This window comes from Haliotis rubra, unplaced genomic scaffold, assembly GCF_003918875.1.
Source record: "Haliotis rubra isolate DU_JTF1 unplaced genomic scaffold, ASM391887v1 Scf107, whole genome shotgun sequence".
In the NCBI taxonomy this organism is placed as follows: domain Eukaryota; kingdom Metazoa; phylum Mollusca; class Gastropoda; order Lepetellida; family Haliotidae; genus Haliotis; species Haliotis rubra.
This window is the reverse complement of record NW_025764970.1, coordinates 1312223-1327500: the sequence shown is the minus strand read 5'-3', so window position 1 is coordinate 1327500 and position 15278 is coordinate 1312223. Positions and strand designations below refer to the sequence as shown.

Sequence of the window (15278 nt, the reverse complement as noted above, 5' to 3'; positions counted from 1 at the left end):
TATTTCATTTACTACAATCTTTCTCCGCTTATGTTTCGCCGGGAATTCTCCTGTGCAGATGTAGTTGAATACATAATGAAGCAAGTTATATTTCCTAGCTTTTGAAAGCTGTACACCACATAAATTGTCTAAGTTCTTGGTATGAGATTAATGGAGTGACGTAATAGCAGAAAAGATTGTTTTACAGATTGGGCCACATGATATGTTACAGAGACGCCCAAGCAGCTGTAGTCTGCATTTAGCCAACCATGCTCCAGAGTCCTAGATCAGCAATGGTGGCATCAGTAGGAGAGCGTTTATCAAAACCTTGTACAATCCTGGCAAAGTAGCGCTGAGTGCTTTCAGTTAGTTCAAGATCTTTACCATGGAGATTGGGTAGTGATACACAGCCATACAAAATCGTTGTTAATATAATTCTTTTCCATATCTTAATACTTGCATACTGATGTAAATACTGCTAACAGTGGCCACTAATATCCCGTTCATATTACAACGTTTACTCAACGTAAGTGCAATCATACATACGTATGTGTGTGTAAATATTAACATAACATTAATGTACTGGGTGAAAGCTAACTAAGCTGTGTACGTAAGGTATGTGAATGATGTAGTGCCCACCAGTTCATCAGTCACGGCACCAACACGGACATGTCTTCTTGTCAATGTCCAACTGAACACGTCACTCGCGGCAACGTGTGTTTGATTTTGAGCTCCTTGAAACACACTGACCGCCCAGCTTTTAATGTCCGTATGAATTTTGCTCTTGATGTATACTGAACTACAGAAATGTTGCGTATTTGATTGGTATTGTCAAATCACAAATGTATGGGTTATATTATATTCTGGCGTTGCGATGAACTTTAACACGATAGCATATAAATACAATGTAAATCTGGGTTACGGCCTAATCCGTCGAATTTTGAACAGTCAGCGTTGCCGATCCTTCCAATCATGCTTGAGTGGTTCTGTGCTAATCGGTCGCATTTGAGAACGTGTTAACACACTGGGAGAGTCCAAGTTCATTAATTAAGGGGTCGGCTTGTATTGGATTAGACTACATGTTTTCAGAGACCATATAATAGTTATATGGCCTCTGATGTTTTCTTAAATAGTTTCGCTTCCACCGTGTGCCAAGCTTAGTTTCAGCAAACATATTTGTCCATTTGACAATATCGACAACAATTTCAGGACAGACATACAAAGCGTATGCTTCCACCGTGTGCCAAGCTTAGTTTCAGCAAACATATTTGTCCATTTGACAATATCGTCAACAATTTCAGGACAGACATACAAAGTGTATGCTTCCACTGGATTTTGATTGGTGACTTTTCCATTCAGCTGGCGAATAATATTTCTCTGAGGCGTTCGAGCTCATGGCATTGGGTCCTTGAACCACTGTCTTCCATCACAGCTGAAATACCTGTCAGGAGCTTGTATTTGATCATCAGTCTCCTTGTCAGAGTTGGAAGTAGCGTCATCCTCTAGGTCACAGTCGGATTCTGTGCTCTCAGATCCTTCAGATGGTTGATAATCTTCATCAGATCCTCCATCACTTTCATCAGAGTGATCACCACCACGCTCCCGTTGCATAAGTTCAAATAAGTTTTGTTAATCCATTTAGAATGTGCTCTAGGCACACAAGTGAGAAGACACGAAAAAAGGTTAATGAATCTGATTGCCTTGAGCAATTCTAAATGCTGGTCAAGGATTTGTCAGTGGGGTCTGTATGGACCCCATCAGTCCCCAGTAGGGTATGTGCAATAATACAACTAGTTTATAATGGAAATTCTTTCTAAATCTTAAACCTGATTTTTAAAAAGGAAAATGGTCAATTGAAGATTACCCGACGTCCCATTAAGATAGTTTACCACTAAGCGATTCTATCACAATATTTATAGCCTCCATAAGACAAGGGTTAATGCATCAATTTCAGTTTTCTACAAAAGTACAAAAATAAAGAGAGTCCAGGCATATATTTATTGCATCAATTTCTCATTGTATCATATGAGTAGGCAAAGATAAGCACAACAGTAAAAACATACAGAGAGTCAAAAACCACCCAACACCCCTTGCGTCTTTTTCTTGGTATGATCCAATGTTTGGATAACTAATTTAATAGTTAAGATCACAGTGCACATCCGTCGAATGCATTTCACTACTTTGAAATCAGAAATTCGACGGATCGGGTATAGTGCAAATGTTCCTGGTGTAAATATATGCACACGTGTGTTAACGTGATCACGTGACAACTACACTCACTCACTCTCTCTCTCCCTCTCAACGTGATCTTCGCGGTAAGCTAATCGTAAATCACATACCACGTACGATAGTCGTAGCGCTGGGGCTGCTTAGTACACCGGCACCCCAGAGTGTTATGGAGGTCCAAGTTATCCCAAGCCCAACATCCGGGGATTTGGAGGGGCGTCACACAACACACTAAGGCTGCAAGTGACTTTTATTCTCACCCGGAATGCCTACGAATACCATAATGATTTCATATGATATGTTAAGAACCTCTATATACTGGCCGCATATAAGCTAATTTGAAAACAGGGCCGATTTAGAAAGAACCATTTTAAAATCTATGACTGCTGTGGTAGCAAATTTATTCCTGTAAATATAAGATACAGATTCCTTCCTTGAGCGAATACTGATTACCGTTGATGCGGAAGCTGCACGTGGTCCCAGTACTGAGAGATCATACCAGTGTCATCATAGTCTGAGGTAATTAAGCAGTCAAACATCTGAAAATGGACGGGATCTTGGACAATCTGTCGATCGGTAATCCATTACGTGTTTCATCTTGGTAATGCGACCCCTTTATCCGAGTACATTAATTAAGAAAGCATCGACCTTCTACGGAAGGAACGATAATACAAGTCCCGTAGTAGGTTTGTTAACAACCCTGGCTCAGTCTGTTTTAATCAGAAGAAGGTTCTCGGAGACTGAGTGAAAATTCACAAACTGTTATTTAATGGCGGAAGTGCTTGTCGTATACCAGCATAGCAACGCTGTGTTAGACCAATCGGCACTTACGTTTGATTGTCACATTTATGTTTCAAAGAGACAATAAACCACACAAACAATATTCAGATACAGTGCCTGATCCTAGATATCGGTGGTTAACATGTATATTCAGATACATTGCCTGATGCTAGATGCCACTAGTTAACATGTATATTCAGATACATTGCCTGATGCTAGATATCACTGGTTAACATGTATATTCAGATACATTGCCTAATGCTAGATACCACTGGTTAACATGTATATTCAGATACAGTGCCTGATGCTAGATACCACTGGTTAACATGTATATTCAGATACAGTGCCTGATGCTAGATATCACTGGTTAACATGTATATTCAGATACAGTGCCTGATGCTAGATATCACTGGTTAACATGTGTATTCAGATACAGTGCCTGATGCTAGATACCACGGTGGTTAACATGTATATTCAGATACATTGCCTGATGCTAGATATCACTGGTTAACATGTATATTCAGATACATTGCCTGATGCTAGATATCACTGGTTAACATGTATATTCAGATACATTGCCTGATGCTAGATATCACTGGTTAACATGTATATTCAGATACATTGCCTGATGCTAGATATCACTGGTTAACATGTATATTCAGATATGCCTCTAGATACAACATGTGTATTCAGATACATTGCCTGATGCTAGATATCAGTGGTTAACATGTATATTCAGATACAGCGCCTGATGCTAGATATCACTGGTTAACATGTATATTCAGATACAGTGCCTGATGCTAGATATCGGTGGTTAACATGTATATTCAGATACAGTGCCTGATGCTAGATATCACTGGTTAACTGTATATTCAGATAACATGTATATTCAGATACAGTGCCTGATGCTAGATATCACTGGTTAACATGTATATTCAGATACATTGCCTGATGCTAGATATCCACTGGTTAACATGTATATTCAGATACAGATACAATGCCTGATGCTAGATATCACTGGTTAACATGTATATTCAGATACAGTGCCTGATGCTAGATATCACTGGTTAACATGTATATTCAGATACAGTGCCTGATGCTAGATATCACTGGTTAACATGTGTATTCAGATACAGTGCCTGATGCTAGATATCACTGGTTAACATGTATATTCAGATACAGTGCCTGATGCTAGATACCACTGGTTAACATGTGTATTCAGATACATTGCCTGATGCTAGATACCACTGGTTAACATGTATATTCAGATACAGTGCCTGATGCTAGATACCACTGGTTAACATGTATATTCAGATACAGTGCCTGATGCTAGATATCACTGGTTAACATGTATATTCAGATACAGTGCCTGATGCTAGATACCACTAGTTAACATGTATATTCAGATACAGTGCCTGATGCTAGATACCACTGGTTAACATGTATATTCAGATACAGTGCCTGATGCTAGATATCACTGGTTAACATGTATATTCAGATACATTGCCTGATGCTAGATACCACTGGTTAACATGTATATTCAGATACAGTGCCTGATGCTAGATACCACTGGTTAACATGTATATTCAGATACAGCGCCTGATGCTAGATATCACTGGTTAACATGTATATTCAGATACATTGCCTGATGCTAGATACCACTGGTTAACATGTATATTCAGATACAGCGCCTGATGCTAGATATCACTGGTTAACATGTATATTCAGATACATTGCCTGATGCTAGATATCACTGGTTAACATGTATATTCAGATACAGTGCCTGATGCTAGATACCACTGGTTAGCATGTATATTCAGATACAGTGCCTGATGCTAGATACCACTGGTTAGCATGTATATTCAGATACAGTGCCTGATGCTAGATACCACTGGTGATGCTAGATAACATGTATATTCAGATACAGCGCCTGATGCTAGATACCACTGGTTATACAGTGCCTGATGTATATTCAGATACAGTGCCTGATGCTAGATACCACTGGTTAACATGTATATTCAGATACAGTGCCTGATGCTAGATACCACTGGTTAGCATGTATATTCAGATACAGTGCCTGATGCTAGATACCACTGGTTAGCATGTATATTCAGATACAGTGCCTGATGCTAGATACCACTAGTTAGCATGTATATGTATACCTGTTCCTACAAGTTCATGACACAGAGAAAATGCCCCGATGAAGGTGAAGGCTGTTCTAACCAGTACTGCGGCCAGCGAGAAAGATCAATAACTATAATTGACAGTTTCGACATTTGCAATGAACAGCAGATGTTGTGATTCCGATCAGTTTGATCTAATGGCTTCAACCTCTGCGTGTGCTCGCGCGTGCGTGCGTACATGCGTAAGCATGTTTGCTCCGGTACATCAAGGGTTGGAAGAAGAACACTAGTGCATGATGACGTCAGTCTCAGGAAGATGGTCTTGAATGACTCTGGATCCATCTGGTCATTGAACCTACAGCGAAATGCGAAGTGTGGTGATAACACGATTGGTCCATCTGTTCTTTACTAGACTCTGAATACGTCAGCTGCTGATGGTAGCAAACTTCATCTTTGACATGTTTTGTACGAGTATGTGTGAGATGATATTTACATAGGATAGATGTCAGCTTCCATAACTGACGATTAATTAAGAGGAATATTTATACACCACTCGCATCGCGCATTATGTGTGCACAATAGTCTACTGAAATAATCAGGAGTTCCTGGGCGTGATAAGGCAATTAGCGGTTTATTGATAGGGGAAAGTGTGCTCCATCAGGTTAATGGCAGTCTGTTTACGTACTCGTCAATTCCTACGACAACATTCCTGTGACCGATTCCGGGAAAAATCGAACGACTGGCCGGTTCGTAAATGATGAAACGTAACCAATGAAAAAACGCCATTCGCGACCACATATGTCATTCTTTGTGTTGAGTGGTCACAGGTAATAGGTTTGAAACTAAACCCGAAAATGTACCTTCTGTATGTAAACATACGTCTCAACGGGATCGCTGTGTCAGTACAGTAAAATGCTAAACACGTTTATGGAAAACGAAAAAAGGTATATTTTGTTAGCCTGAGACACAGTGACAAGATACACTACGTCAAATCACGGTACAAACCTTCAACAAACACGCACACACGCACACACGCACACACGCATACACGCATGCGCAAACACGAATGCCAGATATCGGTGTTAAAGTCGAGACATACGGTACTTAAACAATACCAAAAGCCTGATATTGTGTTATGCCTAACTGAGCAATATACCAGTTACATGGTTCCGGCCTGACCAGACAATCCAGTGACTGACATTGGCAGCAACAATCGCCACCAGCAGGATACGAAGACCGGCAATCAACCACGTGACCGAGTCTGAACTCCCAATACATTCACTTGAACCTTACAACAGGCATAGGTTGTGAAGACCCGTGAAGATTCGGGTTAGAAATGGTCTTCTGCAACAGATGCTTGTCCTAAGAGGCGACTAACGGCATCGGGTGGTCAGGCTCTCTGACTTGGTTGACACATGTCACCGTATCGCAATTGCGTGGACCGATGCTCACGGTGTTGATCACTGTTGATTGTCTGGTACTCAATTGTTTACAGACCGCCGTTATGTAGCTGGAAAATTACTGAGTGTACACATAGGTTGTCGTAGACCAGTTGCAACCCGGAAACAACTCGGTGTAGTGACAAAGGCGCATTACAATAGCCATTGTAAGATGTACCAAACTCTAACAACAGTTTCTGTTTTAAACTAAAGAATCATCAACAGCCACCTTCCACCCGTTACATGTCTCAAACCTATTTGCAGAAACTCATTTTCACAGATGTTTGTTTCAATTCAATACCTTTCAGATGCTGTGCACTTATGTACAGTATACAACACTAATGCTGACCTTGTTATAAGTTCGTGATCACCCATTTCTTTCATGATGGTCACTGAAAAAATCCCAAAGAACTTCATATATTATATTATAGAAAGTTATATATAACCCTAACCAAATATGTATATGATTTATATTCTCTGTCTTAAGAAAACCCTTTGATTCTGCAGGTATAACAGTTTTAATCAAAACGGGTGTATGTGAACCTGTCATACCATATAAGGCGTGTCTGGCGGTGGAACAGTTGGACACGCCCACAGCAGACAAGCGGGTCATGGAAAAAGAGGAACTACTCCGCCTTGAGAGGTACGTGAGACTGGAAAACGACGAATATAAATCTTTATCCATTATACATTGACCGTGAACATCTTTATTTCCTTCTCTTCGACCTACATCTTGTTGGATCCAGTTGATCATAGCACGCACTACAGCACCATCGCTGGCTTCACCTCATCCCACCATCTGTGAGTGAGTGGGTGAGTGAGTTTAGTTTTACGCCGCACTCAGCAATATTCCAGCTATATGGCGGCCCCACCATCTGTAGCCGGACACGCTTTCGGCGGTGGGTAGCCTAGTGGTTAAAGCGTTCGCTGGTCAGGCAGAAGACCCGGGTTCGATTCCCCACATGGATACAATGTGTGAAGCCCATGTCTGGTGTCCCCCGCTGCTGGAATATAGCTAAAATCGGCGTCGGACTAAACTCACTCACTGAGGCGTTTTGTACTATAGAGGGTGAGTATGGTTTTACTCCAATTTTAGAAATATTCCAGCAATATCACGCGGGAGACACCAAAAATGGGCTTCACACATTGTGCCCATCTGGTGAATCGAACCCGGGTCTTCAGCGTGACGAGCGAACGCCTTAACCACTAGGCTACCACACCACCCGCTTTGCACTATATCACCTGATGCACTTTGTTCGGTGATCTGCTGAAACTTAGCGTTACAGCCTGCTGCACTTTGTTCAGTAACATGCTGCCCATTTCAAGATATTCTGCAGCACTCATCTCTGACCTGCTTCACGCTGGCCTTCTCCACTTTAACCTATATTGGCCTTTCTCCATAATAACAGAATGCCTTTAAATATCGTAAATAATGTTTAAATGGGCGTTTGGTTTAAATGTTTTATCATTTATGTCATGCTTGTTTCTAAAGTTTTGTTGATGTGATCGAGAATCCAAATCATGTTTCGCAACATGTTGTATCATTTTTTCCTATGTTCCCATTTGGTGTCTAGATGTGTTTTCTTGCAGGGCGGCACGTGATATCCGCGAGATATTATATACTGCCAGCCAGACTATGGACGTTCAGCCCTGGGACATCGAGCCGGAAACTACCACGGACAACTTGGGTGAGAACCAGATCTGGTCTTCGATCGTCGGTGAATTTCAGTGATCCATTCATCGCTAATTTACATAATGGAACTTGTTTCCGCAGATAATCAAAACTTAGCATTCTACGGTGTTTATGTTTTATTAAAGGGAGTATAGTTCTATTTAAACCATAATTATTAATGTTGTATTTACAATTTCCTTACCTAAATGTTCCTGATATCAAAGAAATGAACTAAAGAAAGAGACATTTTGTATTTGATGGGAAATATGAGATCAGTTGAACCGACATCTTTATATTTACCTTTGTGGATTGTTTGACGTCACAATGGACAGCACCAGCACCGGTAGTCTAATAATAGCATAAGACTGGTGCCAGACACCCTGGAAGAATGCTGGTCACACTGCATGCAATGCATCTGTTTGTTTGTTGCTTAACGCAGCATGCCAGCTAAATGACGGCGATCTATTAATAATCGGTAATCATAATTTTTAAAATTATATATGTTCAATATAATTGTCTGGACCTGACAATCCATTGATTGGCATCATGATGTTCGATTTAAGTAACTGGGATACAATGGTAAGCATCAACTAAGTCCGCGACCAGTTTAGTCGCCTCTTACGACAAGCGTGGGTTGACGAAGACCAGTTCTAACCTGGACCATCACGGATACCCCCCGCGGTGCGATACTCATTATATCACTCACTTGTTTCCTTGGTAGCACGGCAAAGGAATTTCCTTTAAATTTTCCATTAACAGATAAGAGGTCGTCGAAAATAACAAGTCACGTGACATCAGCACCGTGCGCGTGCTAAGATATACATGTCCAAGTAGTTTGTGCGTTTCTTTTAGAATTGAGCATATATATTTCAACCCATTGTAACTGTTTCGTCATGCTGTTGATCACTGGATTGTCTGGTCCAGACACGATTATTTACAGACCGCTGCGATATAGGAGGAACATTGCTGAGTGCGGCGTTAAACAACAACCCAGCCATGCAACGTAGTGTCCGCTGCCGTAGAAGCAATCCTATGATTTCTCAACTCCATGTTCTCATTAATGAGAGAATTAATTAAATGTATCATTTAGATTATCAAGTAAATGTATAGTTGTTGTAGCAATGTGACCCCAGGATGTATATGAATAGTCCGCCTCCTGAGTTTGGGGCCTGAATTAACATTATCATATGACAGCCACGAACAGAACATTGTGTCCATAATAAAGATTGATCATCACTGTGCTCTTCGACTAAAATTCTACTCAATGCGAATATATTGTGGCTTTAAATATAATAATTATTCGTCTAGACTATGAAATGCACGTAGAGCCATAACGGTCTCGGGTGTATTTAACTGTGTCCTCCTCTGTCTACGGTATTATATCAACTCTGTAATAATACATATCATGTACCCATCAGGACTTTATTTGGGAGGTCGCCACCTTCATCTTGTCTTACAATTCCCTTGTCACGTGATTGGATGGCTTCTTCCCAAGTCGTTACATTTGAATGAAGCTGTGGAGTGAGTGAGTGAGTGGAGTGAGTGTAAGGTTTTACATCCCTTTTCTCAGTATCCCAGACACACATCATGGCGTGGGACACAGGAAATGAGACTCTTAGCATTGCACCTTTAGGAATTGAACTCGCGCCCTTGGCATGACGGCCGAACATGTTTACCTCTAGTTATTGGATGCAGCACATCAGCTAAATCACGGCGATCGGTTAATAATCGATAGTAATAATTTAAAAATTAATCTGTTATAGATAATTGTCTGGAAGTGACAATCCATTGATTGGCATCATGGTCATCGACACAGAGTTGAATGGGTCCAGGATATTAGTAGTGAGTGAGTGAGTTTAGGTTTACGCCTCACTCAGCAATATTCCAGCTATATGGCGGCGGTCTCTAAATAATCGAGTCTGTACCAGACAATCCAGTGATCAACAGCATGAGCATCAGTCTACGCAATTGGGATACGATGTCATGTGTCAACCAAGTCAGAGAGCCTGACCACCCGATACCGTTAGTCGCCTCTTACGACAAGCACGGGTGGCTGAAGACCGATTATTACCCGGATGTTCACGAGTCCCAGGGTATTAGTAAAACTAGAACTGAGATATACAATACACTGAACCTAAATACGTTAAATAACAGTAATATAGAATGAGAGTGATCTGCATAGTTATAACATAGTGCCACGTTCTAGTACTGAACATACAGTGTTGTCTATTGTTTTACAGACACATTGAATACTCAACTAGTGAATGGGCGGATATATACCATAGTGCAGCCATTGACTCGAATACCACTTCACCCTAATAGATTCGAATACCACTTCACCCTAATAGATTCGAATACCACTTCACCCTAATAGATTCGAATACCACTTCACCCTAACAGACTCGAAATCATCATTTGGATGAAAGGAAGCTTCTAAATCAAATACCTCGCTGAAGCACCCTCATTACAAACACGATGCTTTTCATTTTCATTGTACATGTATTTCATATTTTAGTATTTTTGGAGTGGGTGTATTCGTTGACAAAGTCAGACTTAAATTGGCCTTTGTGAAACGGCGCATTATTTTGTTGTCAGCGTTTCAACCTGTGAAGGTTTCATCCTGCATATCGTCGTTATGATATCACGGCTGCATCAGGACATATGCACTTACTTCGTACATAAATTTTAGGGAGGTCATTCACAGCGTACATGCTTCTCCATAAAAACTATCATCACGCCATAATATATATGAACGGTCCCTAAACATACTAGCCGGTAAAATACTTTCACCTTCTATTTGACAGATTGTGGCAAATCTATCAGTACCAACAGCGATGCCGAGTCTGTGGTGGAGATATCACCAGTAGGTATACAATGTCGTATATGTGGGCATGATTGTAGTATATCATTCACAACATAAAAGGCGATAAATATTGCACAAGTTTATGACCTGGAACATTTGGTTCATGTACATGGTATGTGGAATATAACATGTTGCATGTATAGTATAGGGCTCAGGGCTTATGACATAGGACTGGCGGTTTTTGAAATAGGACATTTGGTATGTGCAATAGCATATTTTGTTTCAAAAGTATAAGACCAGTGACCAGACAGCCAGCCATAGGGCATTTTATTATATGGTACAGAACACGTAGTACTTGGTATGAAACATCCTGTATACGCTATAAGACACATGGTTCATGGCGTAGACAGGGGCTGTACTTTACAACACATGGTAGTATGGCAGAACAACGAATACCATGTTGGGAATGCCGCATCGGGTTTATGTTTCGTTGACCTGTCTAGCCTTCGATGGCAGATCACAATGATTCAAACCCAATGTATCAGGTATTAAGTCATCGATAAACTAATCAAAATGCAATCCTGAAAAGACAAGCACATGGGCTTGTAACGCATAAAATAGCAACAAGGGATATATTGTAACCGATGGGACCCACGAGCCCCTTTTCTTCGTTGCTAAGGCAGTGACATTTTATACCTCTATGCCATGATTTAGTGTTACAAGCCTCTGTGAAGTTTATATTTTTGCCTACCTCTTTTGAAATCGAAAGCCCCAAACGAAGTAAGTCTAGATTTCCTCAGCTTCAGGAATCTGAATCGCACTGATCACTTTTCAACTTTTAAGGAGTTTTTGGTTTCTATCAACATTACATATATTCATATACTTAGCATTAGGCTAGCAAGACTACTTCGGACGATCCTGTATGAATGATCGGCGGAACCGACATTTACATATTTATGTATTGTATTTGCAGATTTCTTCCAGCGAAAGTTCCTTCAGAAGAAAATGCCTATGTGTCGCCTTGGTTACCATGTCAGCCGCTATCCTCTGTTCCAGTGTGGTCGGACTGCTAGTGGGCTTTCTCCATGGCGGCCAGTGATTATGGCAAATCTCAGTTATCTGTCACCCTGTTGTGTCATTACTGTGTTGGTCTTTGCTGTTATGAACCGAACCATTGACGGAGTAGCCGCAAACTGACAACTTCCGGAAAATCCGGGGCTTTGGCGCAAAGGGGAATGTCTGACTAGGGTGGGTGCCTGTCTAGATAAACGTGCTGAAAATCAACGGTAGGACCTGTAAATATTGTTGATCTTGAGGCATGCGCAATATTCGTCGGATTCGGAAGGCTCAGTGGAAATCAAATGTATGGATCCCGGTACTGTAATCGAGATTCCAGTCAGCTATATATATTTTTTCATTTCAATGCTTTTCAAGAAGCTATAGGCCGAATAGGCGGAGCGGCCGCGTATTACAACTGAAGTGCCAGTCAGGGTTGCCATGTTCCCCGAGTGATCACGTGATTTCCTCATTCCGCAACACTGACAAACAGGACATAGAACATCTGATTGTGTTTCACTCATTCATGTTCGGTGATATTGTTTTACGGCGTATTACAGTGAGTAAATGAATATTGTTCTAAGTTGCACACATGCAGACTAAACATGTATACGTGGATGCCGAGACCTAATCGCACGCCAAATGTAGGAGTCTAACGAAGGTAAACGTTTGTGAGTGAGTTTGTGATCACAGGTTTGCAAAGAGTGATATACCTACGTATAGTTCTGGCAGTACGCGACCCGGAACTATTTGTTCTCTGTATTTGCCATTTTTCGGAAGGAAATGGACGCACTGAGCACCTCCGACTTACCAAACTGCAATACATAAACTAACAATGGCCTGCGATCGCCTTGAGGCGGTATGTTCTCCTGACAACGGGATGGTATCTCAGTAGTTTAGCACTGTGAAACAGTCGGACTACTACAAACAGCCAAACACGACTGTTATTTCACGTCGGTGTATTTATGTGGAGTAATTTCGGATGCAACGTAAGCTCCATTTCTCACCTCATCTGTAACAGTATGTCCTGGTCTCGTTGTCTCGTACTTTTCCTCGTTCAACTGAATGTACTACAGTCACTGAACATATACAACCAGTTTGTTACAAACAAGAATACTTTAAAACAGCCCAGTCAACTCCAGTGTCACATCGGACACAAACATGTGTGATATATTTTTATAACCCTTCTTTATTTTGCCCGTATATCATTTTGGACAACTCCTTTCTCCAAAGCAGTAACATATGGGTCGTTGTCCATCCTTGTATTTTCTTTGATCCCACATGGCCTATGACAGTATTGACAGTGATCACATATGTTTCGCTGAAGAGTTTGATTCCATACAGTTTTCACATTTAACCTGTCGACCCTTTTGATTATTTTTGAAGTTTTTTCGTTATTTGTTGGTTATTTAGCGCCGCACACAGCAATGTTCGTATGACAACGCGTGCGTCATTGTACAGGGAGATATCTGTGATGTGGCCTTTTCTGTTGCACATGTTATGTCGGTTGCATTTCGTTGTAATTTAACATTTATGGTTTTATACATAGAGTTGCAAATGTACTAATTCAACCCTCTGGACAATATTGTATATTGCCAGCAGCCAGTTGAGCTGCTTTACCTCGTGGTCAACATTTGAACAACAGCACCTCGTGGCAATATTGTAGCCAGTTGAGCTACAGTACCTCGTGGCAATATTGTAGCCAGTTGAGCTACAGTACCTCGTGGCTGTGTTGTAGCCAGTTGAGCTACAGTACCTGCGGCAATATTGTTGCCAGTTGAGCTACAGTACCTCGTGGCAATATTGTTCCAGTTGAGCTGAACAACAGCACCTCGTGGCAATGTTCTTCTAGCCAGTTGAGCTACAGTACCTCTTGGCTGCATTGTAGCCAGTTGAGCTACAGTACCTTTTGGGCAATATTCTAGCCAGTTGAGCTACAGTACCTTTGGCTGCATTCTAGCCAGTTGAGCTACAGTACCTCGTGGCAATATTGTAGCCAGTTGAGCTACAGTACCTCGTGGCAATATTGTAGCCAGTTGAGCTACAGTACCTCGTAGCAATATTCAGCCAGTTGAGCTACAGTACCTCGTGGCAATATTGTAGCCAGTTGAGCTACAGTACCTCGTGGCAATATTGGTGCCAGTTGAGCTACAGTACCTCGTGGCAATATTCTAGCCAGTTGAGCTACAGTACCTCGCGGCAATATTCTAGCCAGTTGAGCTACAGTACCTCGTGGCAATATTCTAGCCAGTTGAGCTACAGTACCTTGCGGCTGTTTTCTAGCCAGTTGATTTGAAGTACCTCGTGGCTGTGTTCTAGCCAGTTGAGCTACAGTACCTCGTGGCTGTGTTCTAGCCAGTTGAGCTACAGTACCTCGTGGCGGTTTTCTAGCCAGTTGAGCTGAAGTACCTCGTGGCTGTATTCTAGCCAGTTGAGCTACAGTACCCCGTGGCTGTATTCTTGGAAATTGAGCTATTAGAGAAATAAGTGCCGGCTACAACTACACAAAGATCTGCCGACATCCGATTGCAGACCACGTCAGAATGTCCCAGATCGGGAAACAATGTAACGAAAACGGTTACAGTCACAATGCAAGATTACATTCAGTAAATGGTAATTTCATATCTTTCTTAAAAAGTGACTACCTTGCCCTTTGATGGTATTGTTTTAAGGTATTCGGCGAAACAAGAAGCTAATATGTCTTGGCCTTATTCTTTCACAGGTAAGTTTAGTCTATCATATGTACACGTAACACAAGATGCAAGCAACACACAAACAGTATTCCTTCAAAGTCAAAGACTCGTTTCCTATCAATTTCGTTTTATCGTCCACTACTTCCAGTCAATATATGTTTATGAACTCTAGCTCTCATGTCAATATTTTGTTATTGTTTTTGTCAGAAAGGTGTAAGACGTTTAAAGTACTTCTACAAACATATACTGGACAAACCATAATAGGCATCATGGAATATTATTTATATACCATAAACATTTAAAGAAACTCCAAAATATTCATGATCCTTATATACTTGTACAGTATATATCTGGACATGGTTGGCTTGTATAGCAATCCTATAAGTACTGATGTTATCTTTTACACCAATTTCTGATGATACCCTGAGTACTGTGGAAGCATGAATACTTTCTCAATCATTGTTACGTTGTTAAGTCGGAGTGAATTTTCCCTTAGGGCGTAACAGA

General features: G+C 41.1%; 1 protein-coding gene and 1 long non-coding RNA gene across 8 annotated transcripts in view; one reads left to right on the top strand and one right to left on the bottom strand.

The window, feature by feature from the left end:
- LOC124279726 (regulator of G-protein signaling 9-binding protein-like) overlaps window positions 1-13672 on the top strand; it is a 42005-nt gene extending 28333 nt beyond the window's left edge. Inside the window, exons 4-7 of the mRNA XM_046715592.1 lie at window positions 7055-7190; window positions 8138-8235; window positions 11024-11082; window positions 11996-13672. Of these exons, the coding sequence (XP_046571548.1) occupies window positions 7055-7190; window positions 8138-8235; window positions 11024-11082; window positions 11996-12121 (419 nt within the window). The 3' untranslated portion in view covers window positions 12122-13672. The remainder of the gene's footprint in view (window positions 1-7054; window positions 7191-8137; window positions 8236-11023; window positions 11083-11995) is intronic.
- Window positions 13673-13678: 6 nt separating this feature from the next.
- LOC124279738 lies at window positions 13679-14587 on the bottom strand. Of its 7 annotated transcripts, none has more exons than XR_006899466.1 (4): window positions 14380-14587; window positions 14164-14343; window positions 14057-14128; window positions 13679-13869 (listed from the first exon to the last, which is right to left on the bottom strand). It is a non-coding gene; the product is annotated as an uncharacterized LOC124279738 (long non-coding RNA). The 7 variants fall into 7 exon arrangements; XR_006899473.1 differs by having other exon boundaries at window positions 13679-13834; XR_006899465.1 differs by having other exon boundaries at window positions 14057-14343; window positions 14380-14451; window positions 14488-14587.
- Window positions 14588-15278: the final 691 nt, after the last annotated feature.